This window comes from Eublepharis macularius, chromosome 16 (genome assembly GCF_028583425.1).
Source record: "Eublepharis macularius isolate TG4126 chromosome 16, MPM_Emac_v1.0, whole genome shotgun sequence".
Classification (NCBI taxonomy): Eukaryota; Metazoa; Chordata; class Lepidosauria; order Squamata; family Eublepharidae; genus Eublepharis; species Eublepharis macularius.
The window spans coordinates 22,148,193-22,165,123 of NC_072805.1; the positions used below are offsets into that span (position 1 = coordinate 22,148,193).

The 16,931-nt window shown below is 45.5% G+C and overlaps 1 protein-coding gene across 1 annotated transcript in view; it reads right to left on the minus strand.

The window, feature by feature from the left end:
- The window catches only part of LOC129343867 (galanin receptor type 1-like), a 30,107-nt gene that overhangs the window by 8,157 nt on the left and 5,019 nt on the right, over positions 1-16,931 (minus strand). Inside the window, exon 2 of the mRNA XM_055000249.1 lies at positions 10,919-10,984. Coding sequence (XP_054856224.1) covers positions 10,919-10,984 — 66 coding nt within the window. The remainder of the gene's footprint in view (positions 1-10,918; positions 10,985-16,931) is intronic.

The window sequence follows — 16,931 nt, forward strand, 5'->3', positions numbered from 1 at the left end:
GGGCAGCTATAAAGGAAATAGAAAAGATCCTTAAGGATAAGGATGTGTTGCTGGGGACCAAGATCAAGATCCTTTATACTATGTTATCAGGGCTTTTTTTCTGGGAAAAGAGGTGGTGGAACTCAGGACCGCACAATGATGTCACTTTGGGTCAGCTGGAACAAGGGGGGAGTTTTAAAAAGTTTAAATTGCCCTTGGCGAAAATGGTCACATGGCCGGTGGCACCGCCCCCTGATCTCCAGAAGGTGCCACCAGCCATGTGACAGGGGGCGGTGCCACCGGCCATGTGACCATTTTCAAGGGGTGCCGGAACTCCGTTCCACTGCGTTCCGGCTGAAAAAAAGCCCTGTATGTTATTCCCCGTTACAACATATGGATGTGAAAGTTGGACAATAAACATCAGGATTTGAATCCAGTAGCACCTTAGAGACCAACAAGATTTTCAGGGTGTAAGCTTTCGAGAGTCAGAGCTCCCTTCTTCATACACTTGGGAAGGGAAGAAAGCAGACAGGAAGAACATCGATTCATTTGAAATGTGGTGCTGGAGAAGAGTTTTACAGATACCACTGACTGCCAAAAGGACAAGTAAGTAGATTCTAGATCAAATCAAGCCTGAATTCTTCCTGGAAGCTAAAATGACTAAACTGAGGCTATCGTACTTTTATCACATTGTGAGAACACAAGACTCACTAGAAAGGTTGAAGGTAGTAGGGGAAAAGATCAAACATGAGATGGATTGACTCAATAAAGGAAGCTGCAGACTTCACTTTGCAAGACCTGAGCAAAGCTATCAATAATAGGATGTTTTTAACAGCGTTCATCCTTAGGGTCAAAATAAGTCAGAAGTGACTTAATGGCACACAATACATTCTTCATTCTTTCTGAACCTTTGTACATAACTGTATAGATAGACTTATAAAAACCTAGCATATTGTAGGGATGGTGAACAGACAACATGTTTTCATTTCTCCTCTTAAACGTTTTCAGATTTCATTCCAGATTTCAGCCTCTCTTTTGGTCTCTTTAAAGAACGTAGCATTCTGTTGGGGTCTCTCTCTCTCTCTCTCCGTACCTGATCTTGGGAAACGTGGACTGAATGGGGCTTTACGTGGTTCATAGAGATGAGATTGACTTCATTGAAAATGAAGTTTAATAAGTATACCAAAAGAACACACTGCATGAGTAAACACAACAGACTGAGTAAGAGTAAAAGAAGTGGGAACAACCCACACATCTTCTTTCCCTGGCATATGTTTATCTCCTAAGATGGTAATAACAGATGGGCTCTCTAATTCTTTATGTGGCAGACATTTAGGCTCATTCACTACCTTGGATCCGGTATTCAGGAATCATCCCTTGCTTTCTCATGGCTGCTCTCTTGACCATCTACGATGGACTCCTTCCTCCTTCTGAATGTGTGTAAAACTGACCATTTCTTCAACAAGCTTGGATGTTTTTTATTTGCTGGCTCCCCTCCACACACACCACACAAACCTTTTCCTCTTATCTGCCGCAAGGTCCATGCTCACATGGCCTCCCAAGACTCTGCAGCGTACGTGTGAACTCAGGATGTCCATTATCCTTCTCTGGCCAGGGTTATCAGTATTTCTGTGGCACCGAAGGTCTCTGTACTAGCAAGGGAATTCCTCCTACCAGGCATCTTTTCCCAACTTTCCTCCTGCTAATCAGCAAGGAGCCCCTAATACCCTCTACTCCTGCACAGAATGCAAACTTTGGACCTAATCTTTGGATGGAAGCAGTGTTGCCAGCCCCTGCTGTCATGGCAGGGAATCCCCCGCCCTTATTCCCATTTCCCACCACTGCTTGGAGCAGCAGCAAGAGAATTTTTTTTAAAATGGTTATTCAGCCAACAATATGATATTACTTCCACAGAAAACACAGAAATGGAATCAGCCTTCTCTAGGAATCAGTAGAAACTCTAAGGTATGAAATTACTTCCAGGTTCTCCCAGAAGTGACATCATGCTGCTATTGACATCTGGCATCCATGTCCTTCTGCTTTCCCACTGGTTGCCAGATAGAAGGCATTTCACCATAGCATATGTTACACATGAATTTCTGGACATTATCCATTGCTCCCCCTTCCCCACAAATTTATGAGGAAGGAAGGAAGAACTAGAATGACCTGCTAGAATGATGTAGGCTAGCTACAAGCTGAATAATTATAGCTGCTATTTTCCTCATCTAATAGAAAGTTCAAAATAACTTACTTTGCTTTTGCTTAAACATGAAATGATTATGCTAAACGATATGGAAGACAATTACTTTCCATCTTCTTTCACTGATATTTAAACACGAACAGCTTTCTTGGGTTTTCCTTAATTCAAGAATTCTGGGCTAATTGCATCTTGAATAAATCAAACTAATTACGCTTTTCACACTGTGATCATGAAACCTATTCTTTACAATTAAAGGATCTGTCACTTTTAAATTAGGCTTTCAAACATGTGGCCAAATATTAAAATGGAGGAAAGAACAAGATTATTTAGAATTTAAAAGAAGACACTAAAGCAGATTGGTTAATTAGTGCCTTGCCATTTTATCAGCTCATTTGTGGAAGAAGCAAAGCTGTTCTCAAAGGCAGTAATTGGATTCTTAAGGGCTTCCTTTCCAACACCTGTAGTACCAGTGATTCTTATATATGCCCTGATATCTAATCACCAACCTGACCTAGGTGGTCAAGATAACCTGTTCTTATCAGATTTCACGAGCTAGACAGGGTTGGCCCTGCTCAGAATTTGAATGGGAGAGCCAAGGAAGACCAGGGTTGCTATACAGAACCAGGCAATGGTAAACCATCTCTGAACTCTCTCACCTTGAAAACCCTAGCAGAGGTCACCATAAGTCAGTTGTGACTTGATAATAATACACTCATCTAGTCTCCAAGGGTTTGTCCCCATGAAGATTAAAAAATCCCACACAATAGGACCAGCTATGCTACAATTTAAGGTGCTGAACAGTTGGCAGGATTTTTTTTAAAAAATAAAGGGACTACACAGCATACCCGAAAAGGTTAGAACAACATTGTCTGTGTATGTGCAGAGATTTAAAACATTTTAAAACTCACTGGCATTTGGGCAAGATGGCATCTGGAGGACAAGAAGGTAAAGCGGGAGGGAAGCAGAGCGAGGAAAACGATTGGAAGGAAGAGGAAGAGGAGTCACAACCAGGGGCAGCGGCAGGAGGGAGCAGCAAGAGAATCGGGGGGGATTCCCTTTCCCCAAGCCTTGCAGGTCCTCCTGTTATTAAATGTTTTTGAAGGGGCTGCAATGAGAAATTAGAAGGGAAATATTCACCTTGCAACGAGTTCACTAAGACTTAGAAAGGCCGTTTCCACACAGCTGGTCTTTCCCACCCTTGGGGATCGCATGCTGAGAGCTTCAGGGGGAGGAGCTGGGCAGCGATCAGAGGATTCTTTGGAGCGTTTTTACCCAAGAATGCCCAAGAATGAAGAAAAAGCACTCCATCAAGCTGTGGCAAAATAAAAGACCGGTGAAAGTGCGGCCGCAGAAGAAACATCTAAAAACTGATCGGAAAACACCCTGCAACTGTTTTGAAAATGGAGACGTCTGGAGTCAAGGGGGAAAGCCGCCAGCATTTGGTGAGTGGGCCGTCCCTTTAAGGACATATGGAAACAGCCAAAGATAGGTTTACCAACCTCAAGGTGGAGTCTGTAATTCTCCTGAAATTACAACTGATTTCCCGGCAACAGAGATAAGTTCCCCTGGAGAAAATGGCTGTTTTGGAGGGACGAGTCTATATCATTATACTCTGGTGATGTCCCTCCCCTCCCCAAACTCCATCCTTCCCGGTTTCATCCCCAAATCTCCAAAAAGTCCCCAACCTGGAGTTAGCAAACCTATGAGTGGAGTTTCATGATTGGGGTGGTGGTGAACTTTTTTCTCCATCATTTCCCTTGTAGGGAAAAGAAATATTGTTTAATATATTGTCGAAGGCTTTCACGGCCGGAGAACGATGGTTGTTGTGGATTTTCCGGGCTGTATAGCCGTGGTCTTGGCATTGTAGTTCCTGACGTTTCGCCAGCAGCTCTGGCTGGCATCTTCAGAGGTGTAGCACCAAAAGACAGAGATCTCTCAGTGTCACAGTGTGGAGAAGATGTTGGCAGGTAATTTATATCTACTCAGGAAAGTGGGTTTGGGCTGAGTCATCCTGTAGGAAATATTGTTTATTTACTTCATTTATTCCATGGCTTTCTCCTCAGTGAGGACCCAAAGTGGCTCCAACAAGCTTGTGAGCTGAGTTAGGCTGAGTGTGTGTGCCTGGCCCAACGTCACCGCACAACCTCCCACGGCAGAGTAGAGATGTATCTTCGCCACCAATGCAAGGTATCTTCCATAGGAGAAGCAGCACTTTAAGAAGGGGTAGAATTATACACACTCATCACAGTGCCACAACCCTAATCCATATTCCCGCTCCAGTTGCATTTCAGGGCCAAATGACACGTCTTGCCTTCCAGTCAAGGAAATCCAGGATCTTATTTTGTTTGGTCTCAAATGAAGTCTTTTATTCAATAAGCCGCAAGTTCATGTCATACTTCTTTCCCCATGCGGAGACAGAGCGTTTAGGCCTTATTTCCTGAGGGCAGACTGGAGACTGCTGTGCTAAATGCTCCTTCTCTCATCCATCCCAGAATGATAGGTGGCCAAGTCCCTAATTACTTGGCTGGATACGATAATCCCGGCACAGCAGCAAAAGAAAAATGGTGGGTGGAGGACAGCAGGAGGCTTAGTAGCTCAGTGGCTAAGTAGTGAATAAGCTGCTTTTTTGTGTGACTTCTATACATATGGTGTGTGTGTAAAATGCCATCAAGACACAGCTAACTTATAGGGTTTTCAAGACAAGACACTAACTGAGGTGGCTTGCCGTTCGTTACCTGCCTCCACATAGCAACCCTTGTCTTCACTGGAGGTCTTCCATCCGATTACTAACCAAGGCCAAGCCTGCTTCCAAGATCTGCCGTAACCTGGGACAGATTTCTTAACTTGTCCCTCCCTGATGCTGCATTCTTTCACTTCCTGGCCTGTCTATTGCATTAAACATTTAAACAACTTTCGGTCTATTGCGTTAAACATTTAAACAACTCTCAAGGAGGAAAAATGAAGGGATTAACTGTATTTTTTTAAAGAATTGGATGCCGACTTTATTGTCTTTGATGAATTTCTGTTTATGGGATAATAATTCAGACTTTATTGTCCCCGGGCTAACAAAAGGGATGACAAATGGCTTTTTTACCCTCCAGCGCAGGAACAATTCCCCATGGTTCTGCATGAAATGGGAGTCGGGTCTGTACAATAAAGCATTGGTTTCTAATCTTACTTTTAAATTTACATTGCTGGGAGGGGTGTGTGTGCCAGTATATTATAGCAGTTAGAGTATTGGACAAGGAGCTGGGAGACCCAAGTTCATATCTCCATGTGCTGCCAAAGAAACTCAGTGGGAGTTTCAGTGGGAGACCTTGGGCCAGTCATACACTCTCAGCCTATCCTATTCCACAGGGTGGTTGTTGCAAGGATAAAGTAGAAGAAGGGATAACGAGGTTGGAAGCCACTTTGGGTTCCCACTGGGCAGAAAAGCAGGATCTAAATAAATAAATAAATTGCCATTGGTAAATGAATCAACTAATCTATGTGTTGGTGGGCTCCCAGTTTCTATAGACATGATGTCTAAAGGAGTTTAATATGAGTACGACCGTTGTGACATTCAATATTTTATTTAACATCCTTAAAGTTTTTTGCAGGGGAAGGCTGCTGGGTTTGTTTGATATACACGCTGGTTTAATGTATGGTAGGCAGGGGGACCTTTAGCAATGTGAGAAAGAGTCCCGGAAGAGTTCAGGAAACGATCTTTGCAGTAAGAATTGGAATCTCATTAGACCACCAAAGAACACCCTTGTTTTCTTTTACAATATGGCATCGCACACCTGAGGCAGAACTCCTGGTTCCAACCTTCATCATCCCAGGAAAGTCAATGATCACTAGTCCAGGGAGGAAGAAGTTAAAAGTACATTGTCTATTCAACTGCTATGCAAAACCCATCAGAAAGAGCAGCACATCACTCCTCAGTGCTTTTGATGTGCAACTCCAGGCATTAGAAGGCTGTGTTAAACGACTGTGATTTTATCTCTGTATATTTTATTTATTGTTGTAACCCGCCCTGAGCCTGCTTGCGGGGAGGGCGGGATATCAATATCGATATTGATATCGATATTGATGATGATGATGATGGGTTGGATCTTGTAGATTCATTCCTCTAGAGGAGGGGTATTCCTCCAACACAAGATCCTCCAAGTCCCTTCCATCAAGTGAAGGCTCCTTCCACTGGAGGAAAAGTGCCTCTACTAGGGGAAATGGATCCACATGATCCTACCCAGTGGTTTGGGATTACGAGGGAAGATCATTGCGTGGAACTTCTTTAGTTGGTCATAAAAATGGTGGGACAGGGAATCAGTGATAAGATGATGGTGATAAATGAGCTGCAGCAGACTCGGGGTCCCCAACAGATGAATGGCATGGTGTTGGGGAGTAAGAAAGCTGATATCCAGGCCACAGAGAGTCGGAGTTCCCCTGGAGAAAATGGCTGCCTTGGAGGATGGACTCTATGGCATTATACCCTGCCAAGGCCCCTTCCCAAACCCTCACCCTCTCCAGGCTCCAACCCCCAAAGTTCCAGGAATTTCCTAACCCAGAGCTGGCAACCCTATGTGTTGTCCTCTTTAATGGGATAATGAGGACCCTGTGTTGTCCTCTTTAATGGGATAATGTAATTCAACTCTATAAAGCTATTTAGGGGTCTGATTTCATGAGCTGTTAAATATGTGGTGGGTTTGGGGAAGTCCAAGCCAAACTTGCATTTAACATCACCTTCAAAATGGTGTGTGTGTGTAGGGGGGCAGGAAATAGCCTCCCAAGCTCACAGGCAAAGCAGAAGAGAATTCATCTGTCCCTACTTTCCGCCCAGCGAGCTATTGCAGAGAGAAAAGGTGTGTGTGTGGGGGGGGGGGGGGAGGGTGTTATTTACTGGTGGAGACGTGTTTCTTGGGCAGACACATGGAATGGGCAGTAAAAGAAACAGCCTCCCATTCCCCACAGCCCTCTCCTGTCTGCAAAAGCACACTGGGTGGAAAGCAGAGACTGAGAAAAGCTTTCCTGCTCCATGTGCACACTCCGAAGCCTGTTTCCTCTCTCACACACCCTATTTTGAAGGTGAGTGTGGTCACACGTTAAACACAAGTTGAGTTAGGGGTTCCGCAAACCCACCTTGCATTTAGCATCTCGTGTAATTAGTCCCTAGATTTACAAGAACTAGAAGGCAAGAACTCTAAATAATACACCCGCTTATCCACATCTCTGAGGCTGTTTGTATAAAATGGTATATATAATTGAACTGGAGAAATAAATTCTTTCAGTAAGTATTGATGTAGATGGTATAGCTAGCTTTTTTTCCCCAAAAAGCACCTACAGCCAAATGCATTTTATTACTTGATAGACAATAACCCCTTTTCCCTAATGGTTTGAGCAGTGCACAGTAAAATAGGAAAATAAAAAGTTCAGTAGCATCTGCATATCCACCTTGGCTTCCCAGTTGCATACGTACCTTTACAGAACATCAATTGCATGGCAATGCTTTGACACGTCAGTAAGAACACTGACTGCAATCAAGCTACAGATCCAAAACTCAATTACATGGACTTTGATGCTGACATTCCAGAGCAACCATCAGTAAAATGAAATCACCAACAGGATTTTCTGAGGTTGGTGCCTTCAAAAGTCTATAAGTATCCATCTAAGCTCTCCAGTGTCCAAAGATTTGGGCACCCCCCCCCAAAGGGTTCCAGTGTTGTTGCCTACTGGCAGTAGTCCAACACATTTCTTCTGATGCTACAACATTTGATATGCACTCTAATGAAGGTTGTATGTCATCTTCTACGGTGCATCTGTGTGAACACTGCACTAGGAGATAAATGCGCACCAGCTAAATGCTACAAGTTTTATGCAAAATGGGTACATTTGCATATTTACTAAATTTGTCTGATTGGCTGCTGTGGCGATGGGTAGGGGGAGCCAACAGCAGCACACTATGGATGCTTTTCTTCCAGACTGGTGGAAGTAATATTCAGACAGCCTCCATAGTTCAGTTGGACTTCTGGGTTCCCTGGTATTGTCCACTAATATTCAGATCTGCTCTGCTAGACCAGGGCCGGATCAATGGGGGGGCAGGGGGGTAGTCTGCCCCCGGCGCTGCCAAAGAGGGGGTGCTGGGTGCAGCTGCCAGCCACCGGGAGTGCGCGGGCGGCAGCATGGGGGGCTGGGAGGCTGCCCGTGCCATTTGCCTGCCCTGCAGGACAGGGGGTGGCTGGTTTGCCACGCGCACCCTGTCCTGCAGGGCAGGCGAAAGGCAGCACGGGGGGCTGGGAGGCATCCCGGGGCACACCAACTCCGCAGTACCCCAGGGCAGCCGGCGAGCCGCATGGGCAGCACACTTTTCCCTGTGTGGTGATGTCATGGAAGTGACATCATCACACAGTGCCGGGAGCGCGCGCACACTACGAGCCGGACTTGGGTTGCCCTGGGCGCCGGCAACCCTAGAGCCTGTGCTAGACTTAGAGCAGAACCACGAGTGACAAAAGGCACAGATTGGACACTTGTCAGCTTCTCTCAAGTTTTGATGGGAAATGTAGGCGTCCTGGTCTCGCAGCTTGGCTCTCTGACTGCTGTCCAATGGACTTTTCAACTGTCACTTGTCCAACATTCCGCCAAGCTGCCTACATTTCCCATCAAAACTTGAGGGAAGCAGATAAGTGTCCAATCTGTGCCTTTTGTCACTTGTGGTTCTGCTCTTAGAGAACAATTCCAGGCAGGTCTACTCAGAATTCTACTCAGTGCTGTTCAATGGGGCTTACTCCCAAGAAAGTGTTTGTAGAATTGCACTGTTTGAGTAGGATCCAAAGAATCATAGTGCTCATGGAAAGGATCTCGGCCACCTCTCCCTTCCCACTGCAGCCTGTGCCCCCCACCCCAGCAGATTCTGAGGGTCAACTCGGTGGTCCTCTTGAACAAAGGCAGCTCTACAGAGTCATGCTTTGCAGACCACTTGAGATGAAGACCGCTCGTATAAGAGAGAAATACATATTTGCATGTATTATTATTTTTCTTCGCTTATTATGGTTAGATGATATGATCTGTACATTTTTTTACTGAATGAATAAAAATATTTCATTCCAAGGTGAGAACATCTGCCAGAATTCCAGACTCTATCCCAAAGGGAACAATAGAAGCAGATAGGAAGCTGTCAAGATGAAGATTCAAAGACAGTTCAGCCAGGTATCGATTTCCTCCGGCTTTCAATGAAGCATGAAAGAATCACTTCAAAGTGCAATTTTAGCAATTGCACTTTGACTCTGGTACGCACTCTGTTTCTGACTGAGGTTTCAGGGCTCAGAGCAGTCATGTTTCAAAGCAGTGGCCTGGTAATAGTCGTGCTTTGTGTGCACAGGTCCCCAGGTCCAATCCCTAGCATTCCTGGTTCAAAGCATCTCAGGTAACACACCTACCCATGTGAAGTTGCCTTATGCTGCATCAGACTCTTGGTCTATCCAGGCCAGCTTCATCGACTCTGATTGGTAGCTGCTGCTCTGAGTCCCGTGTCACCTACTACCTGAGATGCTGGTGACTGAACTGGGACTTCCTGTATGCAGAATAGATGTTTTGCCATTGAGCCACAATGGGTATAGGTAGGAATGCCAGGTCCCTCTACCATCCTGGTGGGAGAGGGGACCCAGTGCATACCTTTTTGGTGTTCCCTGCTGCTCCTTGCACATGCACAATCCCACACCTATGTGATGACATCACTTCCGGGAAGTGACATCATCACGCAGACTTGGGAGCGCATGCGTGCTTTGCAGCGGGCTGGTTTGGACCCCAAAAGGACCGATTTGGCACATTTGGGGCCCAAATGGGCCTGCTGAGTGGCATGATGGAGTTACTCCTAGAGGTGACATTGTTGCACCACTCCAGGATCGCACCCAGGAGGCCCATTCCCCCACCTTTCCTCCCCTGCAGGTTAGGTGAGTAGAAGAGGAGGGCAGAGGGTGGGATCTCCTGTCCCCAACAGGGGAATGATGTCACTAGGTATAGGGAAAGACCCTGCTGTGCCTGAGTGCAGAGGGTAATGATATCAATACCTATTTGCAACCTGTACACTGAGTATTTGTTTGAGCCATGAAGCACTGGAGAACAGACAATGCTGAGCTAGGAGGACTTAGGTTTCTTAACACTATCTTGGCAAATGCTGAGAGACTTGGGAGGGTGGGGCCTGGGGAGGACAGAATTTGGGGAGGATGTTCTGCCACTTCTGGGTGACTGTCTAGGCTGCTTCCCTTAGTCTCTATCATCTTTATCATAGAGAATGGGGGAATTCCTAGAGCATCACTATGTGGAGGGCAAGTTTTCTCCTGCCCATCAATTCCTCAGGAGCTGGAGGCTGGTAATTCCCCACCCTGAGTGGATAAATGGGAGGCCAAGGCAGACCCATGGTCTGATTGAGTATCCTACCACCGCAAGTGCCGAAGGTATAATTTCCAGCCTATAGAAAGATCATTCCTGGGTCCTCAGGATCTGTACAGAGGAACAGGAAAAAGACAAGGATTTGTAATCACTCGTTTTTCCTCTGCCACTAGCGCAGCTCTGCTGAGGAAAGAAGATTAATTAATTTTCTTATTCCTCTTCCCTCCAAACCATTGATCCTTATGGCTGTTTCTCTGCATGGATTCTGCAACCACAAGAACAATCTTTTCAGGGGCTTGGGAAAAGCTGCAGTGATAGAGAGAAGCGCATGGAGGTAGAATAAGGCAGTTGCCTGAGTTTAGATGATTTGTTTACCTTTCTTTTTGATCTCACCGATGTCCTTGAAATATTCTTCACCTTTTTATGAAGATGATACAGAACCTAAGAGAAGAAATGAAGAATATGAACCTTTACTGAGTGATTTCCATTTCCAGCAAACTTCACCATATGCAGAAGTTTCACTCACGAGGGAATCAATATAATTGATTTTTCCAAACTTTTGTCAAGTTATAAATGAAACTGTTAATTAAACCATAAGAGGAACAATTTGGCGAGATAAACTTGAACACATCTGTCCGCTTTTCTGCAAATATCTCCTATTAGTCATGCCAAATATCTGTGAAGCACATCCTATGCCAGCCCCAAGGCACTGCAATATCAGAGGCAGAAACCCCTCAAAAATCACCCCATTCCCCATAGTCAACATGTACATCTTATAAACAGAAATTAAATCGCAAACTGTTGCCCTTTCATACAGCCTGAATTATTCGTTTGTTTATTACAATATTTCTACCCCACTTTTCTCCCTTATAAGAATGTGTGGAACCGGCCTAAATAATCAGATGACCACCCTGCCAGCAGTCTCTTCCTACTTCTGTTCAAAGAAGATGGATCAAAGGAATTGGACAGGTTCAAGGAGTTTCAGGTGAGCCCTATTCCCAAGTGAGGAAGGGCTGTAAAGCTAGTCCCTCCCGATACCCACAATCTATAACTTTTGGGATTGCAAGTAAGATGACAATGAAATGTTTTTGGAATCAAAAACTTCCCATTTGAGAGAGGTTTTTTGTGAAAGCTGATGGCCACCTTTCACAATACCACACTCCAAAAAGGGTTTTGGTAAATAGGGAAAGATCTACCAGGTACTCTTTCACCATTTCTTAACATCTAAGGATGTTCTTCAATGGAAGCAAATTGGTGTGAGATGATCTCCAAATAACTTCATTGCACACACGTTATGTACATTACAGGTTGTATCTGAAGAAGTGAGCTGTGTGACTCATGAAAGGTCCTACCCTACAACAAATTTTCTTAGTCTTACAGCAGCTACTGGTCTCTTGCTCTTTTCTACTGCTACAGACAAACACGGCTACCCAACTTGACTTACCTCTGGTGCTTCATTGTGTTAAGCATTTTTCTCCACTGCTCAGCCAGGTTGTACGAAAGCCATTTAATAGTGCTACCCCAAACAGAGCTATGAATTTCTAAATCCATTGAAGTCAATGGACTAATAAGGGTGTAATTCTGCTTAGGATCACATAGTAAACCACGGAAGGGTGCAAGGTGAGAGTGAGGGCTTTTTCTCCACATGGTCCATTTTGGTTTAAAAATAGCTTTGCACACAGATGGGAATGAATACAGGTAGACCACCTGACACAGCTAGGTGGGCAATCACCACTGTTTAAGAGCTTGTTTGCATTTTGCTCCTTTCCAGGATCAAATTGCTGCCAGTAGTTTCTTTGCTTTTGTTTTAAGAAAGTCATGGCGAGAACAAATTTCCATCCAGTGCTCCAAAAAAAAAAAAAAAGTATGTTAACCTTTTGAAGAACACTGTGACAGCAACACAGTAACCAAGCAATTAATGCATTTCACTATTAGAGCTAGGGGGCCAAAAGTACTTACGCATATTAATGAAAAGAAAATCCATCCATTAAATGTAGCATTTATGCCTTTTGTTGGCCTGTTCAGCCAAAACAATGAGGCAGAAGCAGACCAAACGAATCTCAAATTACTGTAGTACAGAATGATTTCGTTGAAAGGTAACAGACAAGCATTGGGTTTGATCTGTTACCTGGTCTCCCAACAGAATTGATTCACTTTCCTCAGAAAGTGATATCTGGCAGGAATGAGATAAGCAGGCAAAGTTGTTGCACCAGGAGCTGACCCAAGATGGCCGGGCGCCTGTCTAGGTAGGCTCTGACCGCCCGCACAGGGCACGGGGCCCCCCGCCCCACTGCCCAGAGCCGTACCAACGCTCCATGCCCCAACTGGTCGGTCTTGGACCGCCGTACCCTGATCTGGATCTCGGCCCCCTTGACCGTGACTGTGACGTCGGCCCGCACTAAGGCCCTGTTGGACAGATCCCCGGAAGAGGCCCCCACTAGCTCGCTAACGCGGAAGTCCCCGTAAAAGGCGAGGCTGAAGGCCGCCATGAACAGTGAGCATTCAAAAGCGGAGTGACATGTCCCACTCAGCTGCCCCAGCAGAACCCTCAATACCTCGACTGTGATGGGCTGCCTGGAGTCCTTGCGAGGAGGCTCCCGGCGGGCCCATCCCGCCACGGCCCTGCGGGCCAGGAACCTGGCAACCCTAAATCTTAAGCATATCTACTTGGAAATAAGTTCCAAGGTCCCTAGGTATAGGCTAGGATCCCCCGCTGCCCTGTAGGCCACCTTGGACCCCCTCCACCAACAGACCCCCAAAACTGCCTGAAACTCTGGCAGTAGGAGGAACAGCCATGTGGAGAAACGCTTTCTGTTTGTACATTTGGAGTTTGTTAACACCTTCACTCCCCAGTTTAAGAAAGTCTCTCTTAGCTGAGAACAGGTAGGAGGGAAGCCAAATGCTTTCCAAGCCATACCTAGCTGGGGGCTTTATTTATGCAGATGTGGCCAGAAGGCTTTCTGCTAGAAGCTTACCCTCCCAGATGTGTGGGGGAGACAGAGACTTGGAGGACTGAAATGCCGGAAAGGTTTCTTCCTGGAACTTCCAGGAAAAGCTTCTCTGATCTGCACCTTTGATCTGCCCAGGGAGTGGGCAAAGGGAGAGAATAAACCCTGGCACAGGAAGGAAGGTCTCTTTGGCTGATTTGAGCTGGGTGCTGAAGGAGCTGAGACCTGGCTCCTTGCAGGCAGCAGCCTTTGGTCATGTGGAGGCTGGAGGCCTGAACCATGAAAAGTATGAGAACATCTCAGTATCAAAACAGACAAGATGCCTGATGCATGGAGGACATGTGGCAGTTTCCAGCAAGGTTCCACGGGAAATGTAGTGAGAAAAAACCTCTGTCAGGGAGAAGAGGAAGAATCCCCCCTCTCCCTGGTAGAGGTTCTTTCCCTAGGTGTCTCATCTAGTCCACTCGGCTCCCTCTCACCACCACCAGCTCCCCTTGCTCCCCTAAAAGTACTCTGCAGCCAGAGGGAGCTGACCATGCTGGTGGCAGCGAGAGGGAGCCGATTCCACCGGTGGCAGTCAGAGGGAGCTAGCACGGCGATCGGCTTCTTGTACCTCTCACTGCCACCAGCGTGCTCAGCTCCCTGTGGCTGCCGAGTGCATTTAGGGGAGTAAGGGGGAGCTGGCGGCAGCAAGAGGAAGCCAAGCAGACAAGACGAGACACCTAGAGCAGAGGTTCTTTCTCACTACACTTCCCATAGAACCTTGCGGGAAATAGATGAGTGTCCTCCACACTTCAGGTGTCTCGTCTGTTTTGGTTCTCAGAGTCTCTCTACACAAGACATCTTATATCGGGATGCTCAAGTGACTCACTTTCTGTGGGGTCTTATATTCAAGTGTACTCTGTCTCCCTAGGAGTGCATGTGTTTCCACAATGGGAGAACAAATGTAAGCTCATTCACTTGAGCCATCCCCGTGTAAGTGTCCCTCTACGCAAAACATTGCGCCCTGGATGTGCTCAAGAACCAGTCAAGCTCATTGACAATGCCAATGATGATCAATTTGCTCCATTATTATTTATTTTATTTTATTCCATTAAACTTCTATTCTGTCCTCCCTACAAGTGGGCTCACGGTGGAGCACATCATTCAAAAACAATAAACATAATTTCACAATATCCATAAGAATGTCATTAAAACACATTATAAGTAGACATGGGCACGAACAGAAAAAAACCCAAACATGGGCCGTTTCCACACAGCTTACCTTTTACTAGAACACAGTGTGTTCTCACGCGAAATCACACAATAACAGTGTATTCTTGCGCAAAATTGTGCAATAACAGTGTCTTCCTGGTGCGATATCGCGCATGAAGATGCTGTGTTCCGGCAAAAGGTAAACCATGTGGAAACAGCCCTGTGTTCGTTGTTCGTTGCCATCCACAAACAACGAACATTGACGAACGTGATCTGTTCACGAATACGTTCGTTGTTCGTGGGGGCCAACAGGCTCTCCTCCAGCCATCAAGATCCCTACCTCACCACTCCCAGAAACCTTACCTGAGCAGGCAGCAGGAAAGGTACCAGTAATAAATAATAGCTTGGCCCAGAGCCTGGCAGCAGCCCTGGAACTTGAAGAGGTAGATCCTTATCCCACCACACACAAAGAAAATTCAAGCTCCAATGCACTCTCCCTGTCTGTCTCTCAAAATGCTAACAACAACTGTCTCTCCCTCTCCACTGTCTGCAAAATCAGAGCTGGGAGCCCCCCTCCCCCCTGCTCTTTGCTTCCTTGTAACAAATTTGGAGCTCTACACTTGAAAGGAAGACCTGCCTATCAAGCTAAATTGGGCTTAGATTGGGGTTTCCAGGGCAACAGCAGGAGTTCAGACATAGTTCAGGCAGTCCCTGCCTCTGGTTGCCAAGGGAATTGATTGCAGGTGCCAGATTGTCTGGCTTGACAAACAGCAATGAACAGCAATGAACGAGGCTTGCAACAACTGCCTGTTCATTTAGAATTGCGCCTCACGAACAGCTTGTTCGCAAACAGCAGATTGGGCTGTTTGTAGCATTTTTTCGTTCATATTGCTGTTCGTGCCCATCTCTAATTATACGCTATTTATGACAGTAATAAAAAGTTTCCAAGATGGCAGCAGTCACTGTTTGGCCATGTTCACCAACAATTGAACAATAAAAACAGGGTGGTAAGCATATATGATGGGAGAATTTAAGAATCAATCATTCACCTCCCCCTCCCTGCATGTTTCTTTCTTGCACCCGGGAGTTGGCTAATGTACCAAAATAGTTACATGTGTTTTTGTTTCATTTTTTAGCACTCAGGTGAAAAAAAAAGTTACCCCCTCCTGAGCTAGTGGGATGAATGTTCTGTTGCGAATGTGTCACTTCATATTGTTTGGAAAAAAATCCTAGCCTCTTTGGTTTGGTTTTGTAAAATTCAGCTTCCACCTGTTAGGGTCAGTCTACAAAAGACCGGCTATTTGATCTGCATTTGGTCCCACTATAGCCCTTTTCAGCGATTAGATAGTTGGTGCTCCTACTTTGTGTACCTGGAGAGTGAACTACTCACAAGCTACCCACAAGTGTACCTGGAGAGTATGCTACCCAGAAGCCAATAGGTATGATTGCCATGTTCTGTGAATAGAGCAATGTGTGTTATTTTCAAGTTTTGAAAATACAAATGAATACCTATAGCAAACCTGAGATTCCAATTGCTTGTGTTAAAGCTGGAAAATATCAATTTGCACTATTTGCACAAAAAGGTATTGTCTGTATTCAGAGGATCCCACAGCATCCTTTCCCAATAGGTCAGCCCAGAGCATCCCCTCCCCTCACCCCATAACAACTAAAAAGGCTTTTATTCTGCCCTGAGGCCAATAACTGCTCTGAGAGAGCAGTTTGTATCTGAATACTTGACAGATTTTCCTACCAGCAATTCCACAAAACCCCTCAAGGAAGATTTATTGCACAAATATTGGTAGTTTTTTTTTAAATCACATTTTTGAGGTTCCCAGATTGACAGTGCCATCCTAAGCATAGTTGCACCTTTCTAAGTCTATTGAAGTTAAGGCAGTTAGAAGGGCATACGTCTGCTCAGGATGGCTCTGTTAAGCACTTGAGGAGCGGTATCGACTTTTTAAGAAGAGTGGCTACATTCTCCAGTTGACAGCAGGGTTGCTTCATTCTTCTGCCCAGAATGATGTATCAGACACCATGGTGGTTTGAGATGAGGATCGTTCCAAGCTGCAGGAAAGAATTTTGATTTTTGCTTTATGAATCAACCTGCCCAGAACCTGCAGTGTTTACTGGTTTTCCCCCTATAAAGGATAATCACAGCTATTCACTAAAATCAGGGACTGAAGCTGGAACGAAACCAGATCTGTATGCTATCGCCATTTTTATAGTACTGTCAGTGGTGCTATGCA